The 24,239-nt window shown below is 45.2% G+C and overlaps 1 protein-coding gene across 1 annotated transcript in view; it reads right to left on the minus strand.

The window, feature by feature from the left end:
* th (tyrosine hydroxylase) overlaps positions 1–24,239 on the minus strand; it is a 76,570-nt gene that overhangs the window by 13,048 nt on the left and 39,283 nt on the right. The window contains exons 5-11 of the mRNA XM_086007655.1: positions 18,267–18,334; positions 18,085–18,135; positions 15,947–16,092; positions 13,899–14,034; positions 4,749–4,818; positions 3,108–3,164; positions 2,849–2,944 (exon numbers count right to left, since the gene is read on the minus strand). Coding sequence (XP_085863781.1) covers positions 2,849–2,944; positions 3,108–3,164; positions 4,749–4,818; positions 13,899–14,034; positions 15,947–16,092; positions 18,085–18,135; positions 18,267–18,334 — 624 coding nt within the window. The remainder of the gene's footprint in view (positions 1–2,848; positions 2,945–3,107; positions 3,165–4,748; positions 4,819–13,898; positions 14,035–15,946; positions 16,093–18,084; positions 18,136–18,266; positions 18,335–24,239) is intronic.

Here is a 24,239-nt window from a genome sequence, read left to right on the forward strand (position 1 = left end):
ACGCAAAAGATTGAAAGTCTTTGGTCCCATCACACTGAACAATGTAGGTACTACTTTGTTCCCTCCAATGTCATTTTCTTGTGTGAAGTATTCAAATCATTCTGTGTATGAGCTCCATTGTTCGACATTCTCATCAAACGGTCCAATGTTACCGATAATTCCAGCCATTTTCCTTCTCTCAGGCTCCTAATTATCATTCACTAAGGATCCTTCCAATGCTGAACTCAACTAAAATCATTTTCAGTTAAGTGCTTCAATTCACAGATTGTTAAGTGGTCAATTAATTAAAATTAAAACATTTTTTCCACAGGTTTATTATTTTTAAATACTTTAAAGCAAGGTAAGTTTATTTTTAGCCCCGTTATAATATAAAATTATTTTTTTCAAAAATTTAAATTGTTTAAAATAGTTATTTAATGTAATTTATAGTTTATTTAAAAAGTGTGATTTAAAAAAAAAAATTATTTGAAGGTTTACTGCTATTTTAGGCCCGTAGTATTTATAAGTTTTGACAGGTCTACCTGTCAATCTTATGAATGGGCTTTTCCCTCCTCCGATTGGCTGCCCATGGCTCACGTGATCCCAGGGGACGCATCGCACTAACTACGCCCCTGGGACATGCCAGCACAGCGCGGCAGCAGCTGGGCCAGGCCCCGGAGCGGAATTCCACGGGGGCCCTACAGCTCAACTGCCGGCGCGCAAGGTAAGTGCAGGTCGGGGGCTTGCACCCGCGGGAAGCCCCCGACCCGAATTTCTGGGCTACTGTTTTTCCTCCCCTTCCTCAAGTCGTTAGTACCTTATACTCCGTCTCGTCTTCCCGCCATTTCAAGCTCCTTTATCCTCGAGCCAGCCTCACTTTACTTAACTGTCCACGGCAAAAATAACAGTTTCAAACACGTAAAACCCGACTATCTTCCGCACAGCAGAGCCACGTAAGTTCAGACGTCCTCGTCGCCACTTTTGTTAAATCTCAAGAGTTTAATAACCTTGCTTATACAACAATTAAAAGAGTACGCAGGAGACAGAGTTCAGTTAACAGCCATCTTTACAGAGAATCTTCTCCACTTCATGCACTCTATTTCCCATAGTGCATTGCACATCACAACTACGGTAAGCTATGTGGGACAATTCAAATACAACATTCATAAATACACAACAACAGGCCTTCCCTATTGTTCTTTCATCCCCTCCCCCCTTTCCCAGCCACTGCACTTGCTTAAAAATCTGTTCCATTTCCTGCTTTTTTCCAGTTCTGATGAAAGGTCATCGACCTGAAACATTAACTCTGTTTCTCTCTTCACAGATGCTGCCTGACCTGCTGAGTATTTCCAGCATTTTCTGTTTTTATTTCAGATTTCCAGCATCTGCGGTATTTTCTTTTTGTATTGGATTATCAAGAGTAAACCTGAGCATTATCTGCACAATAGTTAACAGCAGTCAACATGGATTCAGAAGGGGAAGATGCTGCCTAACCAATCTCCTCAACCTCTTTGAGGAAGTGACATCCTAATGGATCGTGGAAACCTCTACAACATGGTGTAGTCTTTCAAAATGCTTTTGATAAAATTCCACATGTCAGGCTATTAGTCAAACTCAAAGCAAGGGGATTCAGGGTAAATCCTGGGCATCGATAAGGAATGTTTTAAAAATGTGTTCACGGGATGAGGCGTCGCTGGCAAGGCCAGCATTTATTGTGCATCCCTAATTGCCCTTGAGAAAGTGGTGGTGAGCTGCCTTCTTGAACCACTGCAGTTCGTGTGGTGAAGGTACTCCCACAATGCTGTTAGGGAGGGAGTTCCAGGATTTTGACTCGGCAACGATGAAGGAACGCCGATATATTTCCAGTCAGGATGGTGTGTGACTTGGAGGGGAACTGGGGGGTGATGGTGTTGTCATGCACCTGCTGCCCTTGTCCTTCTAGGTGGTAGAGGTCGTGGGTTTGGCAGGTGCTGCCGAAGAAGGCTTGGCAAGTTGCTGCAGTGCATCTTGTAGATGTCACTCACAGCAGCCGGAGGGAGTGGATGTTTAAGGTGTATAACACTGGCGGCACACTATGTTACAGCTTGCCATGAACAGAGGGACAACCAGTAAACTAAGAAAATATATATAAACAATGCGAATGTATATTTATACACTCAGGGATATACCTGTTTATACACTGTATGAATAGAACTGCGTTTATGTGCTAAACCATAAATGTATTTTGATGCTTTGGCAACATAAGATGTAACTTATCATGCCAATAAAGCGATTTGAATTGTGAATTGTGAATTGTGGATGGGGTGCCAATCAAATGGGCTGCTTTGTGCTGGATGGTGTCGAGCTTCTTGAGTGTTGTTGGAGTTGCACTCATCCAGGCAAGTAGAGAGTATTCCAACACACTCCTGACTTGTGCCTTGTAGATAGTGGAAAGGCTTTGGGGAGTCAGGAAGTTAGACACTCACTGTAGAATACCTAGCCTTTGGCCTGCTTTTGTTGCCACAGTATTTATGTGGTCAATGGTGATCCCCAGGATGTTGGCTGAAGGGTAGAAAATGAGCGGGGGAAATACTGAGTGATGTAGCCCAGGGCTCAGTTTTGGGACCAGTGCTGTTTCGCCGCAGTTTCAAGGTTGGCATGCGTGATACCCACTAAGGCAAAGTACTGGAGGGCTGGCAGTGTCAGTGCCTGAAAATCGGATCATTCCCTAACGTGAGTGAGGGGAGAACGTAGGAGAAAACCAGAAAACAAAAAAGTCACTTAAGAAAACTCTTTAAAATCTGTAAATTGAGGAAAAAAACTAACACGGAGAAAAATGATTGTTGAGAATTTTTTTAAAAAGCAACCACATTATTACAATATCACTTACAATTAGCTCACCGTAGGATGACAGCAGGCCAGCTCCATACGCTCTAATTTCTCCATTTTGCTTGCACAGTCCAAACTCCACAGTAAACCAGTATAGCTGCAATAGACAGGCTCCAAAGAATAATTACCCAGCCTTTCTCTGGGCAGTGTGAGGGCACAATGAGGTCATTTTGGGGGCGTTCTCTTTATATTGCTTATTTGAGAAAATAATTTAACAATCAACATGAATTGCATGCAGGTGTGAATACGGTAAAACTCACAGTGGAAAGCTTTTCAATTTCCTCTTCAGTTGCTCCGAGGGAGGCGAGGCCAATGTTCTGAGGTGACAGAAAGAGTTAGACAGTACAGTAATCACAGGCAAAGTAACTCAACTGGCAATACAGGCACTGTTCACTAATTGATGCTTTTCTTCTTTATTATTCAGGAGTCTTTTTTTCTCCTATATTTAGAATCTCTACCAGCCTGGTCACCTTTTTCCCCAGTGCAAAACCAGGACCCTCAACCACCTAGAAGGACAAGGGCAGCAGGAACACCATCACCTCCAAGTTCCCTTCCAAGTCACACACCATCCCGAGTTGGAAAGTTTTTGCCACTCCTTCACTGTTACTGGGTCAAATCCTAGAACTCTCCACTAATATCCCAAACTAATCCCACTGCCCTGCAATCTTCCTATTCATCCTATTAAAACTCTTTCAATTCTATCAAATCTCTGCTCCAATGGAAATAGTCCCAGTATCTCAAGTCTCTCCTCATAACAAGTACGTTCTCATCCCTGGCATCAATCTGGTAAATCTACACGTTCTGCAGTCTATAGTTTTAATGTCCTTTCTGCAACGGGGCCCCCAAACTGCATCCAGTACTCAAACTGTGGCCTCATCATTCTCTTGGCTTAAAGTCATGGGAAAGGGAGAAGCAAAGGAGGCTGCTGAATAATAGTCTCTAGGTGGCAAGGAAATCTATGAGCTCCTCACACTTATTAAAGATGACAGTGGAGGGCGCAGGGAGAAGGGTTCAAAGAGATGATCGGTGGTCAAGTCGTTCCAGAAATGGAACCTGGCTGCACATTCCACAGCACAGTGACGCTAATTCTTTAACAATTGGGTTGGATAATTGTCAGCATCTCAGGTGTAAAGAATGGCTTCTGTGTCAGTTCTGAATTCTATAACTAATTGCAATTATATTCATATGTCGAGTGAATAGGATACATATATCATAATGCACAGGATAAAGTATGTCCTGCCTGCCAACTTAGATCGAAGATCAGCTTCTACCTGGAAGCAATTCAGCAATGTGCTGGTGCTACCAGTGTTGTGGTATCCATCCTATTTATTTTGCAGGGCAGATACCACAGCACCCCAAGGCAATGGAAAAATAATGACACATACTGCTGCACAATTAAGATCAAAATCACACAGATCATTGTAGAATGATACAGCACAGAAGGAGGCAATTCGGCCCATCGTGCCTGTGCCCGATCTTTGAAAGAGCTATCCAATTAGTCCCACTGCCCTGCCCTTTCACCATAGATCTGCAGTTTTTTTCCCCTTCAAGTATTTATCCAATTCCCTTTTGAAAGTTACTATTGAATCTGCTTCCAACACCCTTTCAGGCAGTACATTCCAGAGCACAACAATTCGCTGCGTAAAAAAAATTCTCCTCATGTCATCTCTGGTTCTTTTGCCAATGATCTTAAATCTGTGTCCTACAGTTACCGACCCTTCTGCCAGTGGAAACAGTTTCTCTTTATTTACTCTATCAAAAGCCTCCATTATTTTGAACATCTCTGTTAATTTCCCCTTAACTTTCTCTGTTCTAATGAGAATAACTAATTGAATTCCACTCATGTTGCATGTTTTCTGCTGTACATGATAAATATTCACAACAGAGGAAGATGGCACTACCTGAGAAAATTGTGCAAATGTCTTGTCAGCCAGTATGGGCACATGTCCCAGTAGCTCATGGCAGCAATCCCTAAATTTGAAGAGTAAGAAGATTAATGCCATCCAATATTATACCTCCATCTTGATCAACAGAAAGAAAAATTCTTCATGATATTATTTTTTACTATTTTTCGCTCCAAATTCCTCTTGCAGCACTGGATTATGGTGGGAGATAGTACCGCTGTCATCATATGCCCTTCAGTCCCTTGCCCAAGAGACCATTCCTCACCTGTGAGCCTAGAAAGTGAATCCCTGAAATAAGTAGGCACCGTGGCTGCTTTCCACTGAGGAGAGCCAGGAATTTGGCATAGAACCCAAGATTCCATCCAGTTTGAACTGGCCCTTTAAATTCCAGTAGGAGGGTCTGTGGATGGATCTTCTGCTTTCCCCTATTAAGTCAGGAAGGTGTGTCTGGGAGAGGGGTAGTTGGTAGTATGAGTCCACTGTGACTGATGCCCACAATCTGTTGATTAATATACAATATAGAAACATAGAAGATAGGAGCAGGAGTAGGCCATTCGGCCCCTCGAGCCTGCTCCGCCATTCAATGAGATCATGGCTGATCATCCAAATTCAGTACCCTGTCCCTGCCTTCTCCCCATATCCCTTGATCCCTTTAGCCTTAAGAAATATATCCAACTCCTTCTTGAATATATTTAATGAACTGGCCTCCACCGCCCTCTGTGGTAGAGAATTCCACAGGTTCACCACTCTCTGGGTGAAGAAATTCCTCCTCATTTCAGTCCTAAATGGCTTACCCCTTATCCTTAGACTATGACCCCTGGTTCTGGACTCCCTGGCCATCAGAAACATCCTTCCTACATCTAGTCTGTCCAGGCCTGACAGAATTTTATAGGTTTCGATGAGATCCCCTCTCAATCTTCTAAACTCCAGTGAGTATAAGCCCAATCGACACAATCTCTCCTCATACGTCATTCCTGCCATCTCAGGTATCAGCCTGGTGAATCTTCGCTGCACTCCCTCCATGGCAAGAACGTCCTTCCTCAGGTAAGGCGACCAAAACTGCACACAATACTCAAGGTGCGGTCTCACCAAGGCCCTGTACAACTGTAGCAAGACATCCTTGTTCCTGTACTCGAACCCTCTTGCTACGAAGGCCAACATACCATTTGCCTTTTTAACCGCCTGCTGCACCTGCATGCTTACCTTCAGTGATTGGTGCACAAGAACACCCAGGTCTCTTTGCACTTCCCCTTCTCCCAATCTATTGCCATTCAGATAATAATCTGCCTTCCTGTTTTTGCCACCAAAGTGGATAACCTCACATTTATCCACATTATAGTGCATTTGCCATGTTTCTGCCCAATCACCCAACCTGTCCAAATCGTACTGGAGTTTCACAACATCCTCCTCACAGCATACCCTCCCACCCAGCTTTGTGTCGTCTGCAAATTTGGAGATATTACATCCAATTCCCTCGTCCAGATCATTAATATATATCGTGAGCAGCTGGGGTCCTAGGACCGATCCTTGCGGCACCCCACTAGTCACTGCCTGCCACTCGGAAAACGACCCGTTTATTCCAACTCTTTGCTTTCTGTCCACCAACCAGTTCTCTATCCAAGTCAATACCTTGCCCCCAATCCCATGTGCCTTAATTTTGCACGCTAATCTCTTATGTGGGACCTTATCGAAAGCTCCCCTGATGGTCTAATGGGGAAGTGCGTCACCCAGAGCATTAAGCAATCGATGATCTCTGGTTCATTTCCTGGTTTGTGTTGAGTTAGCTGATCTCAGCCAGGATGGCAGTCGAGGTGCTACAATTGGCCTCATTAACTTTAGATCAGGAAAGTCACCCCACTGAAAGTACCCCTGTAGTATCAAGTAAGGGCAGAAGCTGGCTGTGATGTCCACTGCTGTCAATTAGACTATTGACACAGCATCAAGGCTCAGACATGAATAATGGGCACTTGGTTGAGTTACTGGAAGGTGAACAGTACCTATGGAACTGTAACCCAGTAAAGAGTGAGTGACCTTGGAAGAGAAGGAGTGAAGTGATGTCAGAAAACTGGAATTCCCTCTATATCTCTCTTTTCAGATTACTATGTCCAATTTTTTTCCTATTAATAAGCACTATAAATTACCTCAGTTATACTATGACTGAATCAACACTTGCATTGGTGTGGTAATAACCAACTGCTTTTATTTCCAAGACCCTTTAGAACATTCCATCAAAGAAAATCAAAAGTAATACAAGAGAATTGTGATTAATTACTAATTTCTCTCATCTGGAAGGAGGAGAGCATGCCAGGGGATCTCAGAGACGCCGTAATTGTGACCATCTTCAAGAAAGGTGACAAGTCTGATTGCGGTAATTACAGAGGAGTTTCTCTGCTGTCTGCCACAGGGAAAGTCATCGCAAGAATCCTCCTCAATCGCCTTCTCCCAGTGGCCGAAGAGCTCCTCCCAGAGTCGCAATGCAGATTCCGCCCACTAGGGGGCACAATGGGCATGATTTTCACCGCACGTCAATTACAAGAGAAAGGCAGGGAACAGCACCAAAGGTATATGGCCTTCTTTGATCTCACAAAGGCCTTCGACACTGTCAACCATGAGGGATTATGGAGTGTCCTCCTCAAATTCGGCTGCCCTCAAAAGTTTGTCACTATCCTCCGCCTGCTTCACGACGACATGTAAGCCGTGAGCCTGACCAACGGTTCCACTACAGACCCAATTCATGTACGAACCGGGGTCAAGCAAGGCTGTGTCATCGCACCAACACTCTTCTCGATCTTCCTTGCTGCAATGCTCCATCTCACCCTCAGTAAGCTCCCCACTGGAGTGGAGCTAATTTACAGAACAAACGGGAAACTGTTCAACCTCCGTCACCTCCAGTCCAGATCCAAGGTCGTCCCATCCTCTGTCGTCAAATTACAGTATGCAGACGATGCTTGCATCTGCGCTCACTCGAAGGTCGAACTCCAAACCATCATCAACACCTTCACCAAAGCATACGAGAGCATGGGCCTTACACTAATCATCCGTAAGACAAAGGTCCTCTACCAACCTGCCCCCGCCACACAGTACTGCCCCCCGATTATCAAAATCCATGACAAGGCCTTGGACAACGTGGACCACTTTCCATACCTCGGGAGCCTCCTGTCAACAAGTGCAGACGTCGACGACGAAGTCCAACACCACCTTCAGTGTGCCAGTGCAGCCTTCGGTCGCCTGAGGAAGAGAGTGTTTGAAGACCAGGGCCTCAAACCCGGCACCAAGCTCATGGTCTACAGAGCAGTAGTGATACCCGCCCTCCTGTATGTCTCAGAGACATGGACCATATACAGCAGGCACCTCAAAGCACTGGAGAGGTACCACCAACGCTGCCTCCGCAAGATCCTGCAAATCCATTAGCAGGATAGGCGCACCAACGTCAGTGTTCTTGCTCAGGCTAACTTCCCCAGCATCGAAGCTTTGACCACGCTCGATCAGCTCCGATGGATGGGTCACATTGTCCGCATGCCCGATACGAGACTCCCAAAACAAGCGCTCTACTCGGAGCTCCGGCACGGCAAGAGAGCCCCAGGTGGGCAGAGGAAACACTTCAAGGGCACGCTCAAAGCCTCCTTGAAAAAGTGTAACATTCCCACCGACATCTGGGAATCCCTGGCCCAAGACCGCACAAAGTGGAGGAGAAGCATCCGGGAAGGCGCCGAACACCTCGAGTCTCTTCGCCGGGAGCAAGCGGAAGCCAAGTGCAGGCAGCGCAAGGAGCGCACGTCAACCCAAGCACCCCACCCACCCGCCCCTTCAACCACCATCTGCCCCACCTGTGACAGAGACTGTAGGTCCCGCATTAGACTCATCAGTCACCTGCGAACTCATTTTTAATGTGGAAGCAAGTCATCCTCGGTTCCGAGGGACTGCCTAAGAAGAAGAGGACTGCTACAATGTGCTTACTCTCATCGGGGGCCATCTAGTGTTCAGTTAACAATATGTAAGTACCATACATATCAAGTATAGGTGTCCAGTGGGGTGAAGGTTGCCAGCTTGGAGCCAGGATGGGTAAGCTCATGATATTAGGGAGATTTTTCCTGTGTTTCAGGGAAATTCTATCATCTTGTACTGGGTACATTCTTCTCCAGAAACCAAAAGAGTCTGTCTCTCATCCTATTGGTCCTGGGGAGTCACATGCTTAACATGCAAAGTACAATGTCAGAAATGTAATTGTTGATAGGTGATTAGCAATTCCTATGCTCTCTAAAAGACAGTTCATTTTTCCCCATTTCTGCTATTGCGGCCTTCACTACCTGATATTGTTTGAATTACTTCAGCTTCTGGATCTGGTTATCAAGTTAGGTACAATAGATTTTCTTCATCAGACCATCCTATTCTTTTTACAATGGAAGAAGAAAGCAGAGACAAAACAATATCATGAATAAACTCAAGAAGCCTTGAAATTAACAGTCATTCAAACTGACAGGATACCGGCATCAATCCCTGTCAAAGGATTTAAGCAGTGCTAAGAGTGTCAAACTCAATTATCAGTAACAGGCAGGTATGATGTCTATCAAATGCCTGCTTCAGAACACAATGTTAATAGTTGTCGGTCCTGCCTTGGCTTTTCCCTGTGCCCTTAGGCTCTTCCACTCCCTGACCTTCAAAGGGACAAGCATGACAAACCTAAAAAATGCAAAACAAACATGGAATGCATAGATTGTCTGCTTTAGACTGCGAGTTTACTTCAATGGCTTATTGCCTTACCTAGTTTAGCGATGTGTCCTTATCAGTCTCTACAGCACTTATCAGTGCTGATAAATGGCCCGAAGGGGTAAATAACTCACCAACTCCCCTCAGCTCCTCCAATTTTCTTGTGCTGTTTGTCAAATTGGTGTTGCAAAAATGATCTGCTATCTTTCTCCCAGCCCCAGTTCACTAGCCTTACCTGTCCAGTTGGTTCTAGCTGATTCACTCTTTCTTCCATGCCTACTGATACCACAAAGCTTCTTTCAACTCCCAATCCCGGTTTAGAGCTGGCACCAACCTTCACCCCACTGAAGTCAGCTTTGTTTATTCATGCGTCTGTACTGTACCTCATCCAGCCATTAGCAAACTCCTAGCCCTCTTTGGTACTGATCAGTACCAGACACACTACAAAGCTCCACTCACCTACTCTCACACCATTCTGCTCTGAGGCAATATTATAACTGCCACGGATTTCTTCAGACAGGCCTCTGAAGACGTTGTTTTCCTGCATCTTGAATTGAACCAATCTCTACAGATGAAGCCTTCTTTAGGAACTATACTGAGAGTAAGTGTCCTTCCAATGGCAATGCCCCCTTGGCATTTCGGGCAGAGTGTCCCAAACACCAAACACTAACTGCCATGGTTCCCTGTCTGTCAGACAATGGTCTTCTCACGTTTTATCCCTTTGGGATACTAAAGTCTAAAAAGCCTGGGGTCTGAGGCAACCATCAATAGTCCTTTATCACCTATGAGATAGCTTCTCATAGGTGATATAGCTTCCCGGCATTTACCATCTCGCAATTGTCCTATCCTGTCCTGAGTTGGTACAGTTTTCAGACACAGTAGCTCCATACCTGAGGTAGCCTAAGACCCTATTCAAGATCCTTTCCATCAGGACACCTTGCATATTTACATTGGCGGGCACATCCATCAATGGCCACTTCAGTCTATTAAACACGTGTTTCCCCCTACACAGGGGCAGCACATACCTCTGCTTGAACTGAATCTTTGGCTTTGGATGTGTATTCCTACTCCTTATGAATGGGAAATGGGTTATTTAGATTTAGATGATATGAAAGGAGTGAAGGATTGTGGGGATTTACCTGTTGAAGTTCTACTAAATCAGAATCTCAAGTTTCCAGAAGCTTTTAATTTAAAGTTTCCTCAGCTCTGGGTCTCATGCTTCCAAAGGTTCCTGACACCAAGGTGGAACCCCTCCTACAAATTTCCCATAAACCTCAGTCGTTTATGTTCCCAGGGCTTCTTTTATGCAAGTCATTCACTGGGAGATAGTCAACACCATCTGTTAGGGGGTGGGGGCATGAGATGGTCGTGGGGAAGGGGGTTGTGCTCAGAAGTTATCAAATGCTAAGATCCAAGTTGACAAGAGTTACAGAGCCACTGAACGTTCCTTTGATTCAGTTTCAGGGCTTGATGGGGTGGATGCTGGGAGAATGTTTCCCTTGGCTGGGGAGTCTAGAACCAGGGGCCACAGGCTCAGGATAAAGGGTAGGACATTCAGGACTGAGATGAGAAGACATTTCTTCAAACAGAGGGTGGTGAATCTTTGGAATTCGCTACCCCAGAGGGCTGTGGAGGCTCACTCATTGGGTATATTCAAAACAGGAGTCGATAGATTTCTGACTAGTAAAGGCATCAAGGGATATGGCGATAGGATCGGTGAATGGAGTTGAGGCAGAAGATTAGCCATGATCTCATTGAATGGTGGAACAGGCTCGAAGGGCCGAATGGCCTACTCCTGCTCCTATTTCTTATGTTCTTATGTTCAAAGAGCAAAGCTTTGGTTACAAGGTTTTACTATTTTGCCCTTCTTCGGCATTGAGAGTTTTCAATAAATTCTGATGAGTGGTTACAGTACACCTCAGCCTCCAACACCTCCACATTTGAACAATTGGATTGTCAGCTCCATGCACGACACATGATTGCAATGGGCTAATCCAATCGCTGAACAGCCAGAAGCAGCTGAAACAAAAATACGAGAGAAAAAATATCTGTCTGTATAAGACAGCAGCCAAGGAGACCATAACGGAGAAGTGGGAGACTCAGAGGAAAGTTTGGGAGGTGTCTGAAAATGTTTTGAGGGTTTGGCGGTTTCATCAGTATATGGCCCTCAACTTCCCTGATGCCTCAAAATGCCAGGCATTCGGTACTTGTCAGTACTTGTCTGAGCTTGTTGGGGTCTATGTAGCTACATTCAGACCTTGCCTGTCTTAAAGACAATGGGCTGCTAATGTTCCTTGTACTAGTTGATAATGAGCCTTCTCACAAATTGATATTAATCCTATTAGATTAATTACATTGTTAAACTGTTTAGATGATAACGTTTGCTGTGCACAAATATCTACTGTGGCCAACTGTAAACCAAAGGAAAATCTTGACCCCGAGGAGGGCTGCTGTTTGAGGGGGTTAAATGTTTGCAGGGAAACCTGACCCACCAAAGTACACTGACCGCAGTTACACAGCATGTGGAGTGAAGAGCTTGAATTACAAATTTAAATCTACCACGAACATACACACCCCTTGCTTGTACACGCTGCCCCAGCAAAATTCCTATAGCAGGAATTAAACAGTTCCCCTGCATGACATGCAATTCAGCTATTCCTTTCTGGTTAACTGGAGATGACATTTCCACCCCCCCCTCCCCACCTCTTTTCTCCCCATCTCTTCTGAAGATGTAACATGCTGGGCACGATTTGGGTTCCATGTTGCCAGTTGCCCTCTGGTACCTCATTCAAGTGACAATTCGTGATGAGTGAGCTTAGACAGAGGGCATCATTTTGACTTTAGACGACTGTGTAATATTGGTACGGCCACCCGTTAAACAACTCCCTGATATTGGTATCCATTGATATCAAGCTGATATTACGTGCTTTACACTATCGGCCAAAGTCAAAATGACCCCGGCCGGAATTTTCCCATCAAAAAATGGGTGAGTTTGGAGTGTGGAGGCAGTTAAATTCTTAAAAATGGGATTCCTGACCTGATCCCGCCTCCAACCCGCCCACTTCCGGTTTTGCCAGAGGCGGGATGGGGTTGTGACGGGTGGCGGTGGGGGTCAGGTGATCAACCTGCTGCCAGGGAATGGAGCGTCAATTTAAATATAGTAATGAGCCTGGAAGCCTCTGTTTTCTCCTCCATCCTGGGGACGGGTTTCACATAATTCGTGAGACCCGGCATTTAAACAGAGGCGGGGACTGCTGCATCCAGAAGGTAAGTGGATCCCTGCCATACCCACTCCCCGCGATTGGAGACCCCACCACGGGGCCTCTGATCGCATTCCCAGGCCTCCCCCACCCCCACCCCAGGCCTCTCCCCCAATGATGATGATAAGGCCACTCCCGATCCTCCGGCCCCCATCGATGCTCCGGAACCCACCCCACACCGCCCCCCACCAATCCCTGTCTGACCCCACCCCGCCACCCAGCCATCCCTGATCCCGCATGATACGCGGCCACCCCCCCATAGCCTGACCCCCCCCGATCCCCAACCACCCCCCCTCGCCTGCCGATCCCAGATCCTCGATCCCCTGCTGATCCTGCAGCCCCCCCGCCGATCCTCTGCCCCCCCCTCCCTATTGCCGACCCCCCTCCCGCCGATCTCCGATCCCCTCTCGATCTCTGATGCCCCCTCCACCCCGCGATCCCCAACCCCCCCCTCCAGCAATCCCTCCCCCGGACTGAACCCTCACAACTGAGGCTGGCTGGCTGCGGGTGGGAAACTGAGGCCTCACATTCAAATTAGGCCCTGCTGATCCTGACAGGGCCTGTGGGAAGCCCGGGTTTCCCACCCGCCTCACACCCCTCGCCCGCCCCCAACCCGCTTCCCCGAAAAGAATTCCGGCCCCCGCGTCTGTCATGGAAAACATCCCAGCCGAGGCCCATCCTCCCATCACTCCATACCCACTCGTTCACTTCTTTGTGAAGATCATTGGATAGAGATTAGGATCTGATGATTTCTCCGCTCCCTAGCCCATGGGTACTGAGGCCATTTGTAGCACTTATCTACTGCGTGCATTTTTTAAATGTATATATAAAACCCAGCGATTCTGATGCAAAGTTACCCAAGTAAACATTTTGCAGAAAGGTCAGCACCTGACGCATGAGAGTTTTTAAATGTGCTGTGCGTTATGTATGGAGCAACAGTCATGGGTCAGTCCATCTTGCCCAATAATGGCACAGACATTCATAACTAGAAATAAAAACTTAAAATACTGGAAATTCACAGAAGATCTGTCAGCAGCGTAATGAAAACGGACAGGGTCGCCAGCTAAAACATCAGGTGCTGACAGCCCTGCTGTGCATTTCCAGCACTTGTTTCCATACGCATTTTCAGTCATTCATTTCCAGAACTTGCTACCTGTGTTTATTTTAAATGTTTACTTACGGTTCAGGAGTGTGCATTGGCGAGGAGGCATGTCTTACGTATTGCGTACACTGGAAAACTCGAAAGGAGAGGCTCGCCAGGAAGTCCCGGGCCGAAAGTAACCCAGCAACAGGGCACAGCTGAAACCCCGAGTGTTCTGGAACGGACAAACATGAAACACATGTTACGCTAAATCACAACATGTAATAAAATTAGCAGCAGTCTTTCTTTTGGTTAGATAAATGTTAAACTTTTGATTTTATAAGTTTATAGATGAAAATTGTTACAGGATATCGAGGCCTAGAAATTCGATGGTGTACACCCATTTTTCTGGTGCTAACTGGGCACCCAAGCCTCCAATATGGAGGGCAGGAAGCGCACGCTAATTATGGTATGGGCAAAAAAAAGGTGAAAGGGCCCTCAGCTGAAACAGGTGCTAGGCACTTTGCATATGCAAACAAGGGGCCTACTCTGCAATATTGATTTACTCTGAAGCAGCTAATGATAGCACCGGCTGCATTCAGGTAAACCACGTTTACATGCTGCCTAACAAAGAGTTGTTAAAGAGGCCACTGCAGGCCGCCACTAAAAAGGTAAGTTTGTTAAAAATACTTACCATAATGTGGGACACTCCTGATCCTCCCAGCTCCACATTATGGTAAGTATTTTTCAAACCACGCAGACTGCTGATGGCCACCACTCGCCCTCCACCACATCGAACATGACCTTGATCGCCCTGCCCTGATCGCTGCCACCGGTACCCTCCCTCCTGATCTCTTCCCCCCACCCCCCCAACCACCCCTGGTCACACTCCTCCTGGTTTCCTCCATCCCGATCACGCCTCCTAGTCACCCCACTCTCTCCTGTGCTGTCTTTGACCCCTTGGAGGACTTATCTGAGGGCCACTGCCAGTATTGTAGCATCCCGATCATCGAGGCCTCTTCTCTGGTGAGCTGCCTAGGAATGCCCATTAGGTGTCTGCAACTCGCCAGTCCAATGATAATGAGGCCTGATGCCCAATATTAGGTGCGTACTGGGCCTATCCATTCAGGTGCAGGGAACGTTCCCTGCACCCCCTGCATCCCTGATTTTAGGCGTGAACAAATTTTTCTCCCAATAACTTTTAAGGCAACTCTCCTGGCGGCTTAGGTACAGTTCACTGATCAGTATGGAACTGACCCTCTACACACCAACAGCAAGCAGGAGTGGAAAACCTGACAGATTTTCCCTTCCCACCCTAACATCACCTTGGCTGAGGTTATTAAAGGTGCCGTTACATTGGCATGTGGTTTTGGCGTGCATTGATGTGAAAGTGTAACTTCTGGGAACTTTTAAAACTTTGTTTGGATTCTTTTTAATTTATGAGCAAACTGACAATCCTCGTCACTGGCTTCTAACACTACACAGCCTGAGGGCAGATGTCCATACCTACGTCCAAGTATGTATGCGCAGAGCTCCTTTGTGGCTGACCTCAGTGTAACCTGCAGCAAGGTGCAGTGAGCAGTATAACTCCAGTCTGACAGCTCTGTATCTTATTACATGGAATTTATTTCATGTCTAGTCTGAGACCAGTAGCTGTGTATGTGTACAGTCTGACTCACCAAAGACTGAAATCAATGCTATTGCAATGTAGTTTAAAAGAGTGAGGCTGAATTGATATGTCCTATTATGACTCAAGTCGAGATGATGCCTACAGATTCAAGCATTGAATTTCAATTGATTAGTTGAAGCATTTATGAATCAGAATCCCAACTTCTTTAGCTCCAACATTGGCACCCGTGCCTTCAGCCGTCTAGACCCTAAGCTCTGCAATTCCCTTCCCAAGCCTCTTCACCTCTCCACATCCTTTAAAACTCAGCTTAAAACATACCTCTTTGACCAGGTCATAATGTCATAATGTCTCCTTCTTTGGCTTGGTGTCAATTTTTGTTTGATAACGCTCCTGCAAAGTGCCTTGAGACATTTTACTACGTTAAAGGTGCTATATAAATACAAGTTGTTGATGTAATCAAGATATTTAAAATATTAAGTCTCTTTGATCAGATATTAAAATTTAAATTAGCACAAACCTTTCAAGAAGCAGGAGACATCCTCAAGTTGAGGGATGTTGTCTTTGTTGTAACAACATTGTTTCTCCAACAGTCTGAAGGCCTCCAGGTGTTCAGTACAAGCGTGTGTTGGATACAGAGTCTTCAGGTTCGTGTACACTTCTCTCCTGTTGGACAGCAACACACCAAAAAGGGCAACAATGCATACGATTAACTCAGTGAGCACCGGACCATTCCAAGGCCTTTTGCTACACTAGTGGTCTAACAAGCTTCTCTTTGTTGCTGATCTACTCCTTCTTACTAAGCTACTGATGTAATAAGGATAACGTTAAATATATTCACACAGAATCACACAGAAACCCCACAGTGCAGATAGAGGCCATTTCGGCCCATCGAGCCTGCACCGACACATATCCCACCCTATCCCCGTAACCCCACGCATTTAATCCCCCTAACACTAAGGGTCAATTTATCATAGCCAATCAACCTAACCTGCACATCTTTGGACTGTGGGAGGAAACCGGAGCACCCGGAGGAAACCCACGCAAACACGGGGAGAATGTGCAAACTCCACACAGACAGTCGCCGAGGCTGGATTCGAACCCGGGTCCCTGGCGCTGTGAGGCAACAGTGCTAACCACTATGCCACCGTGCTGCCCAGTAATTCCGGTCCCAATGCGTGAGTACGGACGGGGTACTCACACGTGGGCCCATTGGAAGTGCTGGATTTCAGCATGCACAGCGCATGTGTGGAAAACCAGCATTTCCTCTCCTCTGAACCAAGGGGTTAAGAGGCGGTTCCCTTGCGACATTGGAGGCAGCGAGTACGCGTTGAACTTCGTTTTTTTTGACAGGTTTGTCTGTGCGTGAAGGCCTCCACTTTTTACGAATGTAAAAAGCAGACGTAAGGACTTCGTTTTAAAAGGTAAGTGGTCTAATAATTAAAGTTATAATTTTTTTTCCACAGGTTTATTATTTTTAAAGAGTTTACAGTAAGGTAAGTGTATTTTTGGACCTGATTTCTTGAAAAAAAATTTTTGGCAGAAATTTGAATAATTGTTTAAAATAGTTTTTTTAAAGTTATTAATAGTTAATTTAATTAGTGGGATTTTTAAAAACTTTTATTTAAAGTTTAAGTACTGTTTTGGGCGCCCGGAGTTTTCATGAGTTTGACAGGTCTTATGTCTAACTCATGAATGGACTTTTGTAAACTCCCATTGGTTGCCCAGTGCTCACGTGATCCCAGCCGGCTCATCGCACTAAGTATGCCGCTGGATCACGCACGCACAGCGCGCTGGGAGCTGAACCGGGCCACAGACCGGAAATCCACGCAGGCCCAGTCTTCAAATGTCAGCACGATATGTAAGGGTAGGTCGGGGGCTTGCACCTGCGGGAAGCCCCCGACCCGAATTTCTGGGCCATTATGTGGTTCCAGGAGTGCAGCACTGATATGAAGACCCGTGACGCCAGTGTGCTGCTCTCCCCTGTTCTGGTTTATGATACCACTGCATACCCATTAAAAATAAAACTCAACATTCAAAGGTGACCAATAGCAGCTGACAAATAGCTCGAGTGGAAAGTGAAAAAACTCCAATATGAGATGGTCTTCTGAGGTTGAAAAACCACCCTTTTCGGTTGGAGCGATGTCACTCTGCAGCTGGCTGAACGTCACCTGACCTGGAAGTGTTTGAACCTGACATGGCTGCTTGAAATGGGAAGCCACTTCCTTCCTCAATGCTGACATCCCTCAGTTTGATGGACAAAGCACAATTTACCAAAGAAACGTTAGAGCAACATGCATATTGACAGAATTGCCTTATTAATAGCAAGTCCTTTCAGGTTTCATATATAGACAAGGTTAGGTACAGAGGGGGTGAAATTCCTCCTGTAGATAATTTAACCCAAGGTATCAATGTGAAACAATCTGCCACAAGGGGTAGTAGAGGGGAAACATCACTGACATTCGAAACAAGGCTGAATGGCAGAACAGGAGAGGTGGGGTGCTACAGCGATGAGCTTAATCAGGCCAAATGGCCTCTTGTTGACCTTGATATTTCTTATGGCTATCCCATTTTGTATTCACACCCATTTCTTTCACTGACAGGAAGAATTTTACCCCTAAGGAATCTCAGTAGAAAATATTAAAGAAGTAAACTAACCAAGTCGCAATTTCCTCTGGAGTGTATTCTACTCTGGGGATTGGCCCACCACTGTGGAGACAAGGAGCAGTTAATACTCATGGTTTTCCATCATTACAGTAAACAAGGAAAGTCAGTGAAAGAGACTGTACAAATTCTAACTATATGGGAAGTGGGATCACAAGAGTGCACAATGAACTTACTGTTTATAGTTTAATGCAATTTCTGCAATTTGTTTCCGTCGTTCCCTGTATTCAGTATCAGAGTATCCCTGCAGTAAATCATGAAAATACAAGAATGATAATGAAACAAGGTGAAAGTGTTACATTCTACAATCCAGTAAGGTGGCAGAACTTGTGTGAACATTCTTCACTATCTGTAATAATACATCAGTATACTTCAGGTCATGTCTGGGCATGTTGTAAACTAATTGATAGAGATTGATTGCTATAATTTGTCAACAACTCCATTATCAATGAATTATGCGACTACCAGGATGGTAGAAGGCAAACTAGATAGACCAAGGTATATCTTGGTATAGCAATTCCTATGTGCCAATGAATGATCTTTGGGTGATAATACAGGGTGACTTAAGTGAAGTGAGGTTCTCAGCACAGACACTTGGGTGACAGGAATGCAGATCGGAGAATGTGGCTTGGTGTTATAGCTCTATCTCTATCTGTGTTGCCATCTAGCGCGGTTCTACCCTGAGAGAGAGGATCCTTGCTGACTTTAATAATTGAGTCAATGGCAACATTTTCTCTTGCTGAAATCCACTAGGTCTAAATTTAGCAAAAAACTGACAGAATTCTTAAGAGATCGCACGAATTCTGATGAGATTAAAGCTTAGAAATGATTGTTGGCAATTAGCGAACAAATGCTTTACATGTTGATATGACATTACACTGTCCAATATTTTAATGCAGGTGCTAACCCATTAATTTAAAATGGGTTAATAGCTTCAGGGGAATGTCATTTGAATATGATAAGCATTTGTCTCTTAATTGTCCACTGGAATTTGTAGGTTTATAGTGTTATACTTGCAGCGAACAATCAGTGTATATAAATACACTACCTCTCCGAAGGAGAAAATCATAAAATAGAATGATAAAATGTCACTACATGGAAACTGGCAATTTGATCAATGGTGTTTTTCTCCACCTGAGTCACCCAGTCTAATCCCATTCTACTGCTCACTCCCCATACCCTTTAATATTCCTTTTATATAAGCAACCATCAGATTCCCTTATAACAACAGAGAATGCTGGAAAAACTCAGCAGGTCAGGCAACATCCGTGGAGAGAAATTTGAGTTGACGTTTCGGGTTGAAACCCTTCTTCAAAACTGGAGAGAAAATAAAAAGATCGAAGGCAAAGCTGCGATCGAACAAAAGAAGAAAAGGAGACAATAAAAGGTATTAGAAGCCAGATGAGATGGTAGTGGGCCCGTGGAGACAAAAGGCAGCTGAGATTAGGTGTGAAGTGTACTGGCAGGATAAGGACAGCTGCCAGGTGAGAGGGAGAAACAAAAGGAAAGGAGGGGGGGGGAGGGAAAGGAGGACCCAAAACAAAGGGGTGGAAAAAATTAAAAGGAAAAAAGTAATAGAGGCCGAGGTTATGATCTGAAATTATTGAACTCGATATTGAGTCCGGAAGGCTGCAAAGTGCCTAATTGGAAGATGAGGTGCTGTTCCTCGAGTTTACGTTGAGCTTCCGTGGAACAATGCAAGAGGCCAAGGACGGTGAGGTCCGAGTGGGAATGGACCGGTGAATTAAAATGACAGGCGACCGGAAGCTCGGGGTCACCCTTACGGACTGAACGGAGGTGTTCCACAAAGCGGTCACCCAATCTGCGTTTGGTCTCCCCAATGTAGAGGATTCCCTTGTTTTTAAAGAAGAATTAACAATGGTTTGTGGCAGAGAATTCGACTGTCTTTAGAAAAAAAAAATTCTAACCCTTTAATTATTTTTCTGATTATCTTAAATTCTGATTTCTTGTTACCGTCTTGCCAGCCAGTGGAAACAATCACCACTATTCACTGCATCAGAAGTCTTCATGATCTTAAAGATTTATGTCAAGTCACCCCTTAATCTTCTAAACCTTGGTGGAGAAAATCTTTACTTCCTAAGTCTCTCTTCATAACAGTAACCCCTCGTCTCGACACCATTTCATTGCTTTTACATCCGTCCTACAATGGGATGCCCAAACTGCACACAAACTTCAAATGCAGCCTAATTATGGTCTTGCAAAAGTTAAACATTTCCTTTTTGCTTTTGTATTCTATGCCTCTGGGTACAAGATTAAGGTTTCAATTTGCCATTTTTTTTTATATAGCTTTACCCACTTGTGCTGTCACCTTTAATGATGTTTGTATCTGCACACCAAGAGTTCCTCCTCCTTCAACCTTTTAAATCCTTCCTGCCTAAGGCATATTTTCTTTATCTATTTTAAAATGTATGACCACATTCTTCTATATTGAGTTGCATCAGTCTATCTAATTCCTCCTGCAGTATTTCACAGCCATCATGACAATTTGCTATACGTCCCCAAATTGGTGTCATCAGCAAGTGTTAATGGTACTCCCTCAGTCCCAATGGTCAGATCAGTTATGTATATATTGGGCCAGAAATTCCAGGCCAGAAGCGTGAGTACGGTCGGGTTACTCACGCATCTGGCCGTTGGAAATGCCGGCGTTCAGCAGGAACAGCGCATGCGGGGAACGCCGGCATTTCCAGACCCGAGGTCTATTCACAGCGCGTGCGACTGCACAGGGCAGTGCTTGCGCAGTGAACTTTGTAGATTTCACTGATGGATTCAGTGAGGGTAAGTCCCTAGAACTTGCACTTGAAAAAAGCAAGTGTAAAGTTGTTCATTGGCTGGGGAAGGAGATATATTTTATGGAGGAGCTTATGAAATGCAATATTTAGGTTTGGGAAAGGGAGGGAAGTTATTTTAAGAAATTTTAACTAAGTTTTAAACTTTAATTTTTTTTTTTAAACGGGTTTTCAGAACGGTAGGTAGAAGGAGCAATTGTGGCTGTGTGAATGGAATGTGAGAATGAGTTATGTATGTATGTCCACATATATTCCTTTACGTATATGTATGTATATTTTATATTCCTTTACTAATGTGTATGAATGTATATTTTTAATTATGATTTTCCAATAAGTTACTTTCTCTGAAAGTCATAATTAAATAATACATTCATACACATAAGTAAAGGAATACATACATAACACGCAAAGGAATATATACAGACATACATACTTTCAGAAGCTCCACGATAAGAAATATCTTCCTCCGCAGCCTCTGGAGCAACTGTACCCATGCTTTTTTCATATGTAAGTTGTAATGACTGGACCTCACTGAAAGCATTAATGAAAGCGGCGAATTATACTGCGCACGCGCTGCCTGTGCAGTCGCACGCGTTCTGCCTCTGAACCCCTTCGTTCAGAGGACAGGAAATGCCGGTTTTCCCCACATGCACTGTGCATGCTGAAAACCGGCATTTCATCCGGCCAGATGCATAAGTACCCCGACCGTACTAGCGCATTTGGAAGGGAATTACTGGGCCAACATTTTACATGTCAATAAAATAAAAAATTTAACAATTGCACAACTTGCCCCCTCGCATCTGCGACTGAGGGTCCAAGGAGGTGCATTGCGCAAGAGGTCATCATCGTACGTATCCTCACACTGTTCCCTTTGGGGAACTGTATGAAGTGGTGGAAGGATTTATGGCCGTGATAAACGCTCATTCCGTGACCGTAACCATCTTTGAACCAGCCATTAGGGTGGTTAGTCCTATGGCGGGCGGGTTTTACGGGCTCCCACAACCCATCTGAGGGGGGGGGGGCCACCAACACCCACGGACGCAAGCATCCCGCTGGATGTCCACCCAGAATTTAAAGTTGGAGCTCCGACTCCACTTGCCGGGACTGTCTGGAGTGGGGTTCAAAACCCTACTCCTTCTGGCCCAGCAGCGGGGATGCTTACTGCTACGCAAAAGGCCCACTCCACACAAAAGGTGACACCCATACGTTTCCTGCGCCTTTTCCCTCCCCGTGACTGGAGCCCTATGCTGCCATTTCACATTGCTAATTGGATTGGGCCTTTGTCATAGCGGTAGGATCCCCGCCGCTGGGCCAGATCAGGGTAGGGTTTCGAACCCCGCTCCAGACAGTCCCGGCAAGTGGAGTCGGAGCTCCGGCTCTAAATTCTGGGTTGACATCCAGTGGGATATTTGCGTCCGTGGGTGTGGGTGGCCCCCCCTCCTTGTATAGCTTGTGGGAGCCCGTAAAACCCTCCCGCCATAGGACTAACCGCCCTAATGGCTGGTTCAAAGATGGTTACGGTCACGGAATGAGCGTTAATCATGGCCATAAATCCTTCCACCACTTCATACAGTTCCCCAAAGGGAACAGTGTGAAGACACGTATGACGACGTCATTGCTAAATAAATAAATGGAATTAAAAAAATTCTTTTAGGGCTTTTAAAAGTCTTTAAATTGCTTTAATTCTCTTTAAAACTACTTCAGATTACTCAAAATAATGTAAACATTTTAAAAAGTTTATAAAAGTTACCAAAATCTTCAAAAAGCTTCCAAAAACCTATTTAAACTGCTGCTTTGCATGTAAAAATCCTTAGCAGCTTGACAGAAACATTGGGGGCGTGTCCAGTGAAACTGAGACCTCAAGGGGTGTGTCTCACTTACACTGCACGCTCCTGGCTTCGCGCTGGCTGCACTCCTGGGCGGCGTGACGTCATACGCTGCCCGGGAATGTGCTTTCTATTTCTGCAAGTTCAGGCATCCCAGAAGCTGATCGGCACGAGCGCGGGGTAAGTGCAAATATGGGGCTTGCACGCGCTGCAAGCCCCGTTCTGGAATTTCTGGGCCAATGTAAATAAGAGGGGCCCAACACAGATGATGCCTGTGGAGCACCATTCACTGCATCTCTCCAGTCCTTTTACAAAAAGAAAATACTGCAGATGCTGGAAATCTGAAATAAAAACAGAAAATGCTGGAGAAACTCAGCAGGCCAGGCAGCATCTGTGAAGAGAGAAACAGAGTTAACGTTTCAGGTCAATGACCTTTTGTCAGAACTGGAAAAAAGCAGGAAATGGAACAGATTTTTAAGCAAGAAATCTTGCTTAAAAATCTTCTCCAGTCCTTTTACCCTATCATCCTTGTGGCCATATTCCCCTTTAATTCCACGTGCCACTATCTTAAACATAGAAACATAGAAACCTAGAAGGTAGGAGTAGGAGTAGGCCATTCGGCCCTTCGAGCCTGCTCCGCCATTCAACGAGATCATGGCTGATCATCCAAACCCTAGCACCCGGTCCCTACACCGACAGCCATCCCACACAAGCCCTATCCCCGTAACCCCGTAACCCCACGTATTTAATCCCCCCTAACACTAAGGGCCAATTTTTATCATGGCCAATCAACCTAACCCGCACATCTTTGGACTCTTGGCCATTAGTCTCTTCTACAGTGCCTTATCAAATGTTTTCTGAAAATCCACATTAACACAGCCACTGCATTTCCTTAATCTTGAGGATGTGCAACTTCCAGGGGTATGCTCCTTGCTCAGGTCCCTTTGAAAATCACCCCCTTTGGAGTCCGGTTTACATTTTAGGATTTTCTGGGCACCCAAGATGTGGCTATAAAACCAGACTGTCCACTCCAAACCACAAGCAAATGCGCGCACTTACAATAAACGTGTGGAGAGAGAGAGATTGGCTGCAGCTACAGTAAACTGAGTGCACAGAAACAGATGTAAAGTACACGATGTGCTTCGATAGAATGTTGAGTCTGGGTAGAGTCCCGTAAACTTCCTGAGCTCCGCTGGGCCGAAGCTGAAAGTTTGTAGGAATTTAGACCCTGTTCTGTAGTTCGGTGAAAACAAATCATAAAAAGTTACGCTGATCTTTTTGGCAGATTCTTGCTTTCAGGATACATGATAGGAACCAGCGGTGACAAAACAAAATAAACTACCGAGTGATGGTAGACCGCATAATCTGACTAGCCTAAAGGGGGCCTGGGTTAAGTAGCAGCGCACTGTCAAAAGATGGTTTATTTTAAATAAACCATCATTTAGGCTGTGAGTGGTATTTATATTGCATTGAACCATGTTGTCATAGAGTCATAGGGGGAGAAATTTGGTGAGTA

The sequence above is a fragment of the Somniosus microcephalus genome, chromosome 15 (assembly GCF_052327205.1).
Source record: "Somniosus microcephalus isolate GS21.2 chromosome 15, FLI_Smic_1.0, whole genome shotgun sequence".
NCBI classification, from domain to species: domain Eukaryota; kingdom Metazoa; phylum Chordata; class Chondrichthyes; order Squaliformes; family Somniosidae; genus Somniosus; species Somniosus microcephalus.